The sequence below is a fragment of the Pezoporus flaviventris genome, unplaced genomic scaffold (assembly GCF_033815535.1).
Source record: "Pezoporus flaviventris isolate CSIRO_AGI_PZ_B2104156 unplaced genomic scaffold, CSIRO_AGI_Pfla_v1 ptg000191l, whole genome shotgun sequence".
Lineage (NCBI taxonomy): Eukaryota > Metazoa > Chordata > Aves > Psittaciformes > Psittacidae > Pezoporus > Pezoporus flaviventris.
Window position 1 is genome coordinate 224,309 of NW_026892739.1, and position 13,610 is coordinate 237,918.

At 48.9% G+C, this 13,610-nt stretch overlaps 1 protein-coding gene and 1 long non-coding RNA gene across 2 annotated transcripts; both read left to right on the top strand.

Annotated features, from left to right (window-relative positions):
• Positions 1 to 277: 277 nt before the first annotated feature.
• LOC133262174 (neurogenic locus notch homolog protein 4-like) lies at positions 278 to 11,811 on the top strand. The gene is made up of 12 exons (XM_061441118.1): positions 278 to 382; positions 2,844 to 2,951; positions 5,462 to 5,654; positions 6,077 to 6,213; positions 6,741 to 6,965; positions 7,411 to 7,552; positions 8,181 to 8,304; positions 9,394 to 9,582; positions 9,918 to 10,046; positions 10,688 to 10,870; positions 10,970 to 11,164; positions 11,659 to 11,811. The coding sequence occupies exons 5-12, from the start codon at positions 6,935 to 6,937 to the stop codon at positions 11,809 to 11,811; spliced, it is 1,146 nt and encodes a 381-aa protein (XP_061297102.1). The 5' UTR covers positions 278 to 382; positions 2,844 to 2,951; positions 5,462 to 5,654; positions 6,077 to 6,213; positions 6,741 to 6,934.
• Positions 11,812 to 12,712: 901 nt separating this feature from the next.
• LOC133262154 (uncharacterized) lies at positions 12,713 to 13,602 on the top strand. The gene is made up of 3 exons (XR_009741225.1): positions 12,713 to 12,837; positions 13,233 to 13,367; positions 13,462 to 13,602. It is a non-coding gene; the product is annotated as an uncharacterized LOC133262154 (long non-coding RNA).
• The last annotated feature ends 8 nt before the right edge of the window (positions 13,603 to 13,610 follow it).

A 13,610-nucleotide genomic window follows, 5' to 3' on the forward strand; every position in this document is an offset into this window, starting at 1 on the left:
ATCTAAATTGTGAGGCTGTTAGTGCTCAGATTATCTGCCACCGCTAAAACCCTCAGCTGAGGGCTCAAAAAGCCTGGAGCTTGAAGTACTCTTTTTACTTCCCTGGTGGTGGGAAGGGAAAAGGCAGACAAGGAGGAAGCAGGAGACAGAATGAAGCGCTTTCAGATAGAATGAAGGGCTTTTTCCTGCCTCAGGCCTCCCTGGGACACAGCTTTGAGCAGCAATGGCCATTTGGACCTTGTGGTGGGATCAATTCTTGTTTCTTCCCTTTAGCATTGCGGGGCTGGTGAGCAGCCGAATCCAAGCCGCACTCAGTGTATAACCTCCGCTCCCGGCCCTTTCCCAAGGGAAGACTCTCTGCTGTGCCAGCCCTGCCCAGCAGGTAGGTACATCTCACCGTGTCCTCTATAGGCATTAGACCCTAAGGAGACTGCCATGGCACTTTGCTCTGGTAAAGCTTAGCTGGCAGTTTGGGAACAGAGGTTGGTTCCTTGTGGGACAGCAGCACTGGAGGTTAAAACCAGCAGATGCCATCAAGAAGGGTTCCTGAAAAGCAAGTTCCTCAAGTGCTGCTGAGCCATGAGGAAAGCTTTGGCTTCCCCTTCCCTCCCAGAAAGCTCTCCCTCTCTGTGGGTTTTAACTGATCATCTGTGAAATTGATTCACACACAGTTATGTCTTTCTCCACTTCAGGGGCTGGATTCACAGGCTATCACTAATACCCATTTATAGTGGGTGCTGTAGCATTCAGAATCAAATAAGGCCACGCTGTGGTTTTTTACCTAATTCCTCTCTCTGCTTGACACTCTCAAAGACATGCAGATAGGCCCATGTTTAGGTGGTTGCAGTGTGTTGTCACTGGTGGGGGTACAAATTCCTCACTGAGATGCTGGTGCAAAATTAGGCAGCAGGGGAACAGAATAGGAGGGACTGGGCAGAGGATGTCATTTCACGTGATTCCTTAGCCAGAAGGAAATGATGGAGTAACTGTGAAAGCACCTTAGCTTACAGTCTGTGAGCGTTTGTTTGGGGATAATCCCAACACAAAACCCCAAAGCTTTGTGTTTGTCCAGGCTGGGAGCGTGCAGCTCTTCAGTGACATTGGAGGTTAAGCTGTCCTGGTACTGAAGGGCTGCTTGGCTTAGTTTCCCCATAAAAAGAGAGCTTTCTGCAGCATTAAAACCCCTTATGCATCCAGGAGAATGAGTATAAGCCTAGAGAGGATTTGGTAGCCCAATATTAGCTTCCTGTTGGGCTTGTCTCCTGTGATACAGTGCAGTGCTTTGGTGTCCCTCCAAGGTCCTCAGCATCAGTTCAGCTCCATTCTTCACCACAGTCCTTGGTAAGAGGGAAAGTTGGGTGCTGCAGTAGCAGGAATATCATTGAGAGTTCCCTCCACCCACCTTCAGACTTCATTTCCAAGCACACTGGCCTTACAGGGAGAGCATGGGGTAGCTCTTACTACAGAGATGCAGTTGTGATCTGCAGTCCTATCATGCTTTTCCTTCTCCTGTAAGCCCTACACAGCTCCAGGTGCCTCCTGCAGAGTCACTCAACTCAGTAACTTAATTCTTGTGTCTGTAATTAGAATCCCTCTTATTAAATAATGAAGAGTTCCTGTGCTCTGGGTACCTTACGTGTTGTGCAGTAGAAGGAGAAATGGCGAAGCTAAAGAGATCATGCTAGAGCAAGACCTCAGGAGTTTAGATTTAGTTATAATAGAGAGACGAGAGGACAGAACAGAGGATTTCTCTACCTGCCATGCACAGGATCAGCCAAAGGCTGCAGTCAGGTTTCACCTCCAGTCTATCAACCACAAGACCTGAGAGAGCAAGTGCGAATCTCCTGATGCTCAACACGTTCAATATATGCCAAGGATCCCAAGGTGAAATTCAGTGTTAAATGAGTACCTCTTGTGTCCTTCAATTAGAATAAGTCATCCAGCCCAATTGCAAAGCCCCTACATGGTAAGGAGTTTGACTACCACCACAAGCAGGAGAGGCCTGAGGATTCCCAGTGGGATATTTCATGGTTTGCCTGAGTTTAATTCCATATAATCTGTGTACTCAACATCGTGTGCATGGGAATAATGTGTCATTGCTATTCTAATACATAGCAACACATCTGCACTTAGCAGTGGCACTTCATGCCAGAGGTAAATCCTTCTTTTCACTCTTCAAATATCCATCTGGAATTTAGAAACTAGTTGATACTCAGGGTTTACAAAGCATTACTTGGAAAGAACAATTCATTGTAACTGGATATGAGCATTTCATCACTAGATGTGCAACTGGCAGGAGGATCTCAAGGGAAAGAGGAATGTGGTCCTTAGAGCAGGAACACTTCAGCTCATCTTTCCATTTTGGAGAGAGCAGAAGAATTGGAATAGGAAGAGAAGAATTAACTCTGATGATGCCAACTAATAAAACTAACTGGGATATTTAGCTGGAAATGTCACTGTATGTTTTGAATTGGATTTGAATCACCAGCTCAGGTTTTACCTAAGGAAGAAACACTTTTGGATGGGAAATGGATGAGAATTTACCAAATCTTGTCAGAATTTCCAGACTCAAAGATTTGGGCTATCTCTAATGTGCTGCTTCTCCCTGAAGTGACCTGCTGGTTTCTTCCACTGATTATGCCCATGCATCTCTGCTTCTATTGCAGAACCAAGCCTTCAGGGTGCAACGTTCAGACACCATGGTATGATTTAGCCGTGGATACTTGAGCTTTCCCTTTATCCCCTGCAACACAGACATGCATCAGCGTGCAAGAAACCCAGCAGCGCTCTGCTCTGACTTACAATGTCATTGCTAAACCACAGGTTGTTTTCTTCTTCTGTAGGTCACTTCTGTCCTGATGGCCTTGCAGTCCCTCCATGCCCAGCAGGGAGTTTCAAGCCCAAAGAGGAGCTTCACCCCCCCAGCAGCAGCAGCTCCTCATGCTTGCCAGGTCTGTGTCATAAAAGATCTTCATTTTGGGCACTGGGGTTATAATTCTCACTGTAAATCACGCTGTTAAAGCACATTCTTGTGAAGGGTCTGCAGCTACAGTACGTGTTTACTAGGCTCTGGCTCAGGCAGTCCTAGAGCTCTGCATGAAAGGACCACCTATGGAACTGCCTATGAATCACCAGATTTGTGGTGAAGCATTTGGGGATTACAAAGCTGTTACATCTAGAAGTTACTATCCCCTTATTTCACTTCACTTACATCACTTACGGACTTGGACCCTGATACTTAGATCTCTGCCCTATGCAGACACTTGAAAGAAGTTGCCATGGCAGGGAAAAGTGATGCTTGTACTTAGAGCAGAAGGAAAGAAAACCAAGGAGCAACCTGACACAGTGTGCTAAAGGCATCCAGCAGGTCAGCTGTGAAGCCAAAGTCAGCAGCTGCCTGTTGCTAAAGCTTATTCAACTGTGTCAGCTTTGCATGAGTCACCTTTTTTAGCACAATTCTTGTAGCAAAGGGAAATAAGGTTACAGATTAGGCAAAACTTCATTGTATCAATCAAAAAACAATGGAATTGAAGCCTTCGGAAGCTGTAGAAGCCCTGCCCTTAAGAGTGCCACTTTCTTATAGTGCCAAGTAGATGAAGCAGCATGTCGTGTTCTGAAATGCATGCAAGGAGGTAGGCACAAAGCTTCCACAGGTTTCCAGCTCTCTTCTGTGACCTTTCCTTTGGTTTGCACCCAGCAGGGCTGAGTTCCTGGGAAACCTGTGGAAGGTGATTGGATTTTGCAGTTTAGTAACGGATAAATGAATCGAGAAGGACAGAATAATGGAGCATGGTAACTACATCTTTGCTTAGACATGCAAAGGGAGACCTGGCTTTCTGCTGCAGCAATTGCATGCTGCTGAGGCAAGCTCTGCCTGGGTTTGTGCCCTGCAGAGTAACTCAGTGTCTCACAGAGGTGTAGAAATTGCTGCTTCCTCCTTCACAGTGCTGTACAAATGGGGAAAGAGAGACAATCAGAGGGATGCTCAGGGGATGAGCTCAGTTCACTCGAGTAAACTTTGGTCCAAGTCCAGGATGTTTTATCCAGGGTCACAAATCACCGTGTGCACTGGTAGGAGCAGAAACCTTGCGTTCAGCTGCTCAGTGGTCATGTTAGGCCTGTAGTGCTTTATGTACTGAGTCAATTATGCTAAGGAGCATTTGGCAAAGGCGGGACAACACCTGCAAAGCAGGGGATATGTGAATAAACCCTGAGTATTTCGTGTACGCTATCATGAGATAGGTGATGGCTCATATGGTTTAGCTAAGTGGTGTGGATTCTGGTTCTGTCATATGGCATTCCCACTGGATTTGCTGCTGGCACAGACCCCCATCATGCAGCTGTTTTCATCTTAAGGCAATGCTTAAAGTTCCATGAGGTTGCAGCCCCCCTTCAGCTGCGTTGACTCCGTTGCTATGCTCAGAGCTGGGGGATTTTATAGCCTTGAGAACTTCAGACCTGGTTCTAGCGAGCTTTTGGACCCTTGTGTTCTTCTGGGCCGTGTGGAGTAAAGGTAAGGGGGAAACAATGAGGGTTTTGTGGGCTGGGAATGAGCAAGTGGGTGGAAGGCAGAGGTGACCCTTGAACTTGCTTTGCACCCTGAGGAATCCTGATGTGGACCTGCACCTTCCCTCTGTGGAGGGGGAAACCTGGGCTTGAATAAATCCTGGTCATTTTGGGGTGCTGGAGAGCTCTATTCCAGCCTGCAGAAGCACATACACACCGGGATGTGCTTGAGCCTTGCTTCAACAAGCGTTTGGAAGGCAGCAGGGGTTCAACCTGGGAGTACTCCATCAGCCAGTGTTTCCCTTCCCCTTGAATTGCTCGAGTTGCTTTGTGCAGGAGTGACACTCCTGTGCTAAAGTTGTGTTTCCTCTTCACCCACTGAGATATCTGGGGGCATCTTGTGACGAAATGCACTTTCTGAGCATGGTAACAGCAGGAAGGAATCGTTGGGTTATTACGTCTTGATCTTACTAGCGTTCCTCTAAGTCACAATGCACGCCTCCTGTTTAACAGCCAGGATTTTAGGGGTGCTCACAGCTCACTGCTTGTCATTCAAGCCAGGTATCCACGGGTCCTGAGCATATCTCCAGTCTGTAAAGCATGGAAAACCCCATACAAGCATGGAAAACCCCAGGCTCTCTTCCAGCAGAAGCCTGAGCATGAGGGTTATTAAATGTACCTGCAGCAGAGCATGGTTTAAGGCTGATGGTTTTATGTTTAATGTGTCTCATTTCTTGTCCTGTTGTCTCAGAACACAATCCAGATGGTCTTACTGCTTGCATGAGCCACTAAACCTCACTAGCTTTCAGCTAATCCAACAGCACCACCTTCTGGCATTGCAGTGATTTTATTGGTGGTACAAGCAAAGGAAGCACGTTCCATGGGACCCTCTGTTTTGTCAGCACATCACGCTTCCTTTGGGGACCTTAAATGCCTTCTTTCTGTCTCTCTTCAGGACTTGGGTTGTGCTGGAAGTGCCCTGCTGGGTATTTCTGTCCTGCTGGAGCAAGTCACCCAGTGCCGTGCCAGCCAGGCACACACAACCCTCTGCAAGGCCAGGATGAAGCCACTGACTGCAGAGCCTGCCCAGCAGGGAGAGCTTGTACCCAGGCTGGCTTAGCCCAGCCTGATGCTGAGTGCTTACCGGGGTAAGCCTGGCTTGGTTCCTGTGCTGCTGCTGATGTCTGTGCATGTATTTCACCTCCCCTGGTTTTGCTTCGTGTGTCAAGAGGTGCAGGTGGTGCTGCTGTGTCAAGACATCACTGCAGTTCCCGTTGAGTCAGTGTTGATGTAGCCTGCTCTGGTGGAGAGCACTGTTGCCACTGAGTAGGTTATAAAATTAGCCAAGGATGAAGCCAGGCCTCACATCCCATGGCTGTGAACAGCACAACCTGGCTGCATAACCTACTTTTCTTTAGATGAAGGGTGTTTGACGCAACCAGTCCGTTCACTGTGTTTCACCTTCGGGATTGCTGCATCTCCCCAGCTGCAGCGCTCACCCTAATACTGTCACAGGGCACAGAGTTTGTCTCCTTCTTGCACCAAAGCTTAACCTGCTGTGTTTTGTCAGGTACGTGTGCCCAGCAGGGTCATCCAGCCCTCATTCTCCCAGCAACGCCTGTCCTCCAGGAACAGTCGGCAATGATTTCAACCTCTTTGAGAAGTCCCAATGCGAAACGTGCCCAGCTGGATTTGCCTGTGGGAGAGGTAAGGAGAGGCTTTATGGCCAAGTGAACTGTGTTCTTTGGTGTCACAGGGCCCACTGGGACATCCTGGAACAGGTCAATGAGCTATCACAATGACGGTAAATGGGAAAAAGATGCCCAAAGTGGTACTGCAGAGACTGCTGTGCCCTATGGACAAGGTAAATTTATTCTCAGGTTCTCTCTTTATGCCACCCAGAGTGACTGTTTTAACTTCATGGCCTCAAAGTGGCCAGCTTTTAGTGTCTTCAAAGCTTTTCGCTTATTGGTGGCTTTAATATCAGTGTCTGCTTTGGACAGGGACACCACACAGGATACTTAAACTGATGAAAAGCTGCTTTAGTAACCAGTTCTGACAGAATCTTTCATGAGAGGATGTAATTCTTGTTACCCTGTTTCAAATAGAGGAAAGGTGCAAAATGAGGGGAAGACTTCACTCAGGGTCACCCGGCAGAGCTGAAAACAGACCGAGAACTGGGCTTTGTAAAGCCAGCTTTAGGCTACACTGCTTGTCTTCAATGTGTGTTACAGGAACAGGGGGGAAGCAGAAGCCCCCCACTCCATGCCCAGCTGGTCACTACTGCCCACCAGGCACCAAGCACCCAACGCAGCACAAGTGTGCCCCGGGCACCTGGAGCAACAGGACAAGCCTGACCTCAGCGGAGGAGTGCTCCCCATGCCCTGCAGGCTGGTTTTGCTTCGGAGGAGCCCGTTCTCCTACTGGGATGTGCAGCTCAGGGCACTACTGCCCTCAGGGTAGGAGTGAAGGAGCTTTAGTGTGCTTCTGTCCTTAGAAATGTTGTTGGACTCTGATATCACACCCTGACTTTATCAGCGGATCTTCTGCACTGGGTGTTCAATGTGGAGTCGGTAACAAAACGTCCCTTCTGTCTAGTAAATAACACTGTTTGCACAGAGCACATTGGCATTGTTTTCTTTCCCTTCATTGGCAAAGGATTCAGATGCAAATATCTGCTGCAATTGTAAATGGGAAACTTCCTGCAGGGATTCGGCACACTTTGCTAAGTGGTGATTTTGTCACTGTTGTTCTCAGAGCTGCGAGCAGTGATTTTTGTATATAGAAATACATATTTACATGTAACTCATGTAAATACCAACAACGAAGAGCAGGGGGCTTATTGCCTCCTGTCTTTGAAGCTGTATTAAGAACTAAGGCTGGTCTTCTCCTCTTTCTGGCAAGGTACACAGAGGGGCACACAGTACCCCTGCCCTGCAGGAACCTATGCCACCAGGCTGGGAAATGGGAGAGTGGAAGACTGTGCTGCCTGCCCCCCAGGAGCTTTCTGCACCAGTGGGACCTCCAAGCCAGCTCTGTGCCCAGTGTAAGTGCATCCCATGTGCTGCAGTAGCTGTGCAGGTACAAAAGAAAACACTTCTACATGGCATTTCAGAACACTTGTGGGTTTAAGTAATAGCTTTCTGCACCAGCAATGTTCCTTTGACCTTGCGTGTTACTGGCTGGTCCAGGCTGGATTTTTCTGAATCAGGGAGTTTCTTGCCTCCAGAAATGGTAGATTTCCTCTATACAGATGACTGAGGATCCAGACCAGAGGTGTGCTGTCATAGAATCAGAGAACCAGGGAATGGTTTGTGTTGGAAAGGACCTTAAAGCTCAACCAGTTCCAACCCCTACCATGGGCAGGGACCTCTTCCACTGGAGCAGCTTGCTCCAAGCCCCTGTGTCCAACCTGGCCTTGAACACTGCCAGGGATGGGGCAGCCACAGCTTCTCTGGGCACCGTGTGCCAGCGCCTCAGCACCCTCACAGGGAAGAGCTTCTGCCTTATCTCCAACCTGAACTTCCCCTGTTTCAGTTTTAACCACCAACCCTTGTCCTACCATTCCAGTCCCTGATGCAGAGCCCCTCTCCAGCATCCTTGTAGCCCCCTTCAGATACTGGATCGTTTTGCTGCTGTTGTGACTCTCTCTTCTGTTGGATTTTCTGCTGCAGAGGAACCTATCGCATAGAACATGGTGCAGAAGTGGCTGCAGACTGCACCCCTTGTCCTGGAGGGTATTACTGCCCTGAGCTGGGCACTGTATCTCCTCAACCCTGTGGTGCTGGCAACTTCTCAGTAAGTAACAATAATTTTCTCCTGGCACCTGCTGAGCAGAAGGACTGAAATTTGGCAGAAAGGGAGCTTCAAGGCGAGCTTGAGGCTTTGAGTGCCTCAAAAGGAGGCACTGGAGTGAGTTCATCTCCTTGCGCGATGGCTCCAATTTGGGGAGGTCGTATCCAGTGCTCTGAAGAATACTGGCCACATGTGCTGACTCTGCAAGTAAGGAGGGAAAGTGCTAGCACAGAGAAGGAGTGTTTCTACACAGTCAGGTCTGGGTGTGCTCCAGACTTGGTGCTAAAAGTGCATACCACGTGTGCAGTGCTGCTTTTGCTGTTATTCCCACTCCAGAGGCTAGGACCAGCAACCTGAGTACATCTGTCCTGTAGCTGAGCAGGGACTTTGGGTTTTCATGGCATATTTGACCCTGGCAGAAAGGAGAGTTGGTTCCTGCTCCAAAGGATGCATTTGATTGCAGTGGAGTCAAGCCGTCAGTTAAACAGCAAGATGGAGCCACAGCAGAGAGTAGCAATGGCCCAATTGTTCTCACAGGCAGGTGCTGAGGCCTGTTTCTGAGTTGTCTACCCCCAAAACGGCATCAATAATCGTGCTAATTGCCATGTTTCCCCATTGATGGGAAATGGGCTCTTCACTTCTGTCAAGAGACCCCAGTATCTTCCTCCAGGCCAGTTTTCCATCACTGCACAGTTTTGGTAGTTACCACTGGAACCCTTACTAAGGTCAGAGAGGAGGGAAATGGTGAATGGAGATGTATGTACAGCAAAGAGATTCCTTCTTGTTTGTGCCTTGGAGTTCCGTGTAACAAAGAAAGAGGAGGGGACGTGCCTGTGTTCTCTGCTCCTGCTGGCAAAGGGTGTTGGACTGTTCTGAGGATCAGAACCTTTTCCATGGATAATCCACAGAACCTGCTTCTTATTTGTGAAGCCCAGGTTTCCTTGCCTGCAGGGTGAATACACTGAATTGCAAGCTGCCTGCTGCTCACAGGTTAGCTTAGGTGGGAATTCTTTTTGTCTCTGGGAGCATTACCAATTGTGCAAGGATTCTTTTGCCCTTGAGAAGTAGAACCCCGTGCTTTCCCTGTTGTAGGACCAAGGTTCAGCCTCCTGCTTCCCATGCCTGGTGGGACATTACTGTGCTGGAGAGCACACCAGCTGGGAGGTGATGCTCCTAGCCATGTGCCCAGCGGGTCTCCTGTGCCCACAAGGACAGGCTGCTGTTCCAGACACCAGTGCAAATGCCTGCCCAAGAGGATACTACTGTCCCCAGGGAGACACTGTGAGTGAGTCTGCTTTGGTCCTTGGGATTGGGATTGAGTTGGCTGTGCAGTTACAGTCTGCACTGGGCTTTGTCTTGCTATAGGAGCCTTTCCCAGTAGTCTCTGAACTGGTTTCTGTACTCTTTTGGGGTTCACAGATCCTAGCAATATTTGCCCTCCATACAACTGTTGCTAATACTGGGGTAATGTTTTCTGTGCACAGTCCAGAGCATTGGATCCCCATTCCATTGTACCATCTTTTCAGCATTCACCCCAGATTCCTGGTGCCTCTTGTCAGTGTTTGTTCCCAGTCATATTAGTATGGTAAAGGTCCATTTTTCTATATCATTTCAAGGGTAAGCCTTGTCCCAATGGGACCTATGGTGAGCAGATGGGTCTAAGCAGTGTTGCCGAATGCTTGCCCTGTCCCATGGGGAAGTACTGCTACAGAGATGGGATTGAGCCTCCAGGAATTCCCAATCCTGTAAGTAGAGCTCAGGTCCTCCTGATTTTTTATTTCTCCAAAGGCTACAACTGTAAATGGAGTGAGCTTAATGCATGTTTTTTGTCTTTACTTAACCTTCTGCCTGTCAAAGCAGGCTATGAAAGAGGGGACAGAGATCAGGAGCTGGTGCTGCTCTGTATCTAATGAGTTTGGGGATCTTTCAGGGTGATTGTTCTGTCTCTAGAAAGAGTGAACTCTTCCAATATTAATAGCTGTTAAAAAAAGAATCCTCTTCTCTTCCACATGGGTGAATCTGTGCTTTCATTTAGGAGCAAGAGGATAACTCTTATCCCAGTTCCAGCCCTTTTTCCAAGTGTGGAAGAAGAGCATCTTCCCCACAGCTGTATAGAGAACATGTAGGGCCTATCTCAATGACAAGACTTTACCTTCCAAACCCCTCACCTAGAATAATGATCCTACATGGTCAGAGTTCTACTGATAAGACTGTGAATTCCCTCCCTCCCCTTCTTTTCTGCCCCGTTTTCCTGCATTAAAAGATGCCAGGTTATTCAAATTATAGATTAAGCTTGGTTCTTTTGGAGTTGAATCTTAAGAGGTTCCTCTTCCCTACTCAGAAGAAGACAACAAAACCATGCCTGAGTGTGTATTCTGCTTTCCAGACAGGGGATTGCCCACCTGGCTATCACTGCCCTCCGGGGACTGGGTTCCCTTTCTCCTTCCCCTGTATGCCAGGCTTCTTCTGGGATAATTCCAGCACAGAGGGTGAAGACCCTTGCACACCGTGTCCACCTGGGTACTACTGTGACTCTCCTGCCATGCCAGAGCCCAAAGCTTGCCCAGCAGTGAGTTGTTCTTTCTTAGTTACCTCGTGGAAGAAACTGGTATGTGGGGGTCTAATAGAAGAGCTTGAAGTGCTGTATTAAGCTGACTTTGGTTTGCAGGGCTTTTACTGTGTGGAAGGCAGCTCTAAACCTGAAGCCTGCCCTGAGGGGACATACAGTGGCAAGAAGGGGCTATCTGGACCCTCGAAGTGCAGTCCGTGTACCCGTGGGTTCTACTGTGCTGCTCCAGGGCAGACTGGGCCAAGTGGTCCCTGTGAGGCTGGATTCTACTGCCAGGGCAGAGCCCTCACTCCAGTAAGTCTCGTGGCAAGTTCTTCTCCTCCTTATCTAATTGTGCTCCAATGTGGTGGCTCTTTCCCCACTGTGGTGCTTTTTATTAGCTCGGTGACTTCAAGAGTCACAATTCTGCGCTGCTCACATAGAGTCATAGAATCAACGAGGTTGGAAAAGACCTTCAAGATCAAGTCCCCAGGTTGATGGCATGAGGACCACTTGCTGCCCTCAAAGGGAGTGCAGCCACGTCATATCTGTCCCTCTCAACACCAACATCCCCTTAACTAAAACCAGAAGTTGAGTGGATGTGAATTCCAGTGGGATGCTGCTGTGAAAACATCCGTTTATTCATGTTGTGTTTACTGCATTTCCCCTAAGTTAGGTATTGTCTGTGCTCTGCACAACAGAAGATGTCTCTGTTTTCCTGTCTTGCCTTGGGCCCAAAGCAGGATGATGCTGTAAACACCTGAACCCTGGTTACTCCTTCTTTTGAATGATGCCTTTTCCAATTCCAGCTGCCCACAGATGGTGTGACAGGAGACGTGTGTCCTGCTGGGGCTTACTGCCCACCTGGCTGTGCCTCACCCATCCCCTGTCCTGCAGGCACTTACAGCAACCTCAGTGGGTTGAGGAGCCTCCAGGAGTGCTTGGACTGCCCCCCTGGGTGAGTGTCCTCTTCAGAGAACATGGCTCAGCCCTGTCCCATTGCAAAGGGATTGTTCAGCCTTCAGCTTAGTTGCCCCAACAGCCCACCCTTACCTTGCAGAGCAAGGCTCCTATCAGTGGTGCGGCATGGTTTCACCCAGCAGCTCCTGCCTAAACATCCTCCCTGATACTGATGTTACGTTAGCAGACAGTGTAATTCACCACCCTGTTGCATTCCTTTTAACGGCACCAAAATGACATCACTGATTTGGAAGGCAAAGGAATGGATTGTGGTGGCTTTCACTTCCCCGTGAGCGTGCTTTGAGTACGTGCAGCACAAGGCCAGTGAGGGACGGTGACTTTCAGGTGCTGTAGGACTCCATGAGGTGCAGTCCAGAGCTCTGGGAGAATCCAAATTCAAAGAGCTTATCCCTCTATTTTTTTACTTCACTCTGTTTTCCCAGGAGAGGTAGGCAGGAAAACCGAGCAGGAGACTGCTCTGGAATTCCTGTTCTGTGCAGAAGCTGGAGGGAATGCCGTCAGAGTGGCTTTCTTAAGTATTTTTAGCCCAGAGCTGCAGAGCAGGTTTGAAGAAAACCAACACTTGGGTGTTTGTAAGGCCTTTAGTCAGAAGTAGATGCAGATGCTGCTCCCTGCTTGTAGAGGGGAGGATTCTTCCCAGGGTACAGCTACTGAATCTGAGAGGTTATGGTCCTTAAAACACATGTGTGAGAAGTGACACGTATCCTCTGTAACTCCCTTTCAAGAAACAGGTCTCCAAGATTCCAGATAGACAGCAGGGATATTTTTGTACTGAGACTGTATTATGCAGTGACAAAAGGAACTATTGTACCCACGGTGTCTGTTTTTCCCCACATAGCCTGTATTGTGATGGGACAAACAATCAAGCTCCCTCAGGACCCTGTGAAGCTGGCTACTTTTGCACAGGAGGTGCCAAAAGTGCTCTTCAGCAAGTGGTGATGGAAGGGCATTATTCCTTACCAGGAGCTTTCAAGCCAGAACCATGTCCTCTTGGCAGCTTCCAGCCTGTAAGTCTGTTAGTATACCCTGTGTAATGTACTTGGGGGGGGGGGGGGGGCATCAGAACCCTTGGAAACTGTCCAGTGTTGGAACAGAAACGCAGGAAGTGGTTGTAAGTGGTCACCTTAAGAAAAGCGGACCTGGGTTTTCTCCTGCATTGGGTAATCACCACCTCCTTTGCTTTTACCCTACAACAGAAGAGCTCTGTGCTTGCCACTGCTTTAGTGGTGGAAGGTGCTCTTCAGATCCCACAGGTCTGTTGCATTGGGACTGACTGCAGTTCATTTGCTTCAGGGTGCTCATTCCGTAGTAGGGAGCTGGGAGAGTGTGCAAAGTTCACTGATTCATGGGGCAAGCAGCAATACCCCACATCTGCCAAGTGCTTTCTGTGTTCCCCCTTTAGGCTCGTGCTCAGGCTCTTTGTCGGGACTGTCCAGAGGGTACATTCTGCAGTGAGGCAGGCCTGGCTGCACCCCAGGATTGTCCCAAAGGGCATTTTTGCTTGGCTGGCAGTTCCTTCCCTCTCCCATGCCCAGTGGTAAGAGTCGAATGTGAACTTGGGTCTCAAGCAGTGATTTTCTGCAGGCTCCCAGCCCCTTGGCAGAGGACATTCACTGGTTCTCTCTGTGCAGGGAACCTACACTGATGTAGCCAGGGCAGGTTCTTGCAAGCCCTGCCCAGCAGGCATGTACTGCAGCAGGGCTGCTCTGACTGAGCCAGAAGGACATTGTCAGCCAGGGTATTACTGCCTTCAAGGTTCCAGCACCTCCACACCCGTGAG

Coding starts and splice junctions, on each gene's coding strand:
- LOC133262174 (XM_061441118.1), top strand. CDS start 6,935: ATGTGCAGCTCAGGGCACTACTGCCCTCAGG. Junction 9,583..9,917: donor ACTGTCCCCAGGGAGACACT/GTGAGTGAGTCT, acceptor TATCATTTCAAG/GGTAAGCCTTGTCCCAATGG. Junction 11,165..11,658: donor AGGGCAGAGCCCTCACTCCA/GTAAGTCTCGTG, acceptor TTCCAATTCCAG/CTGCCCACAGATGGTGTGAC.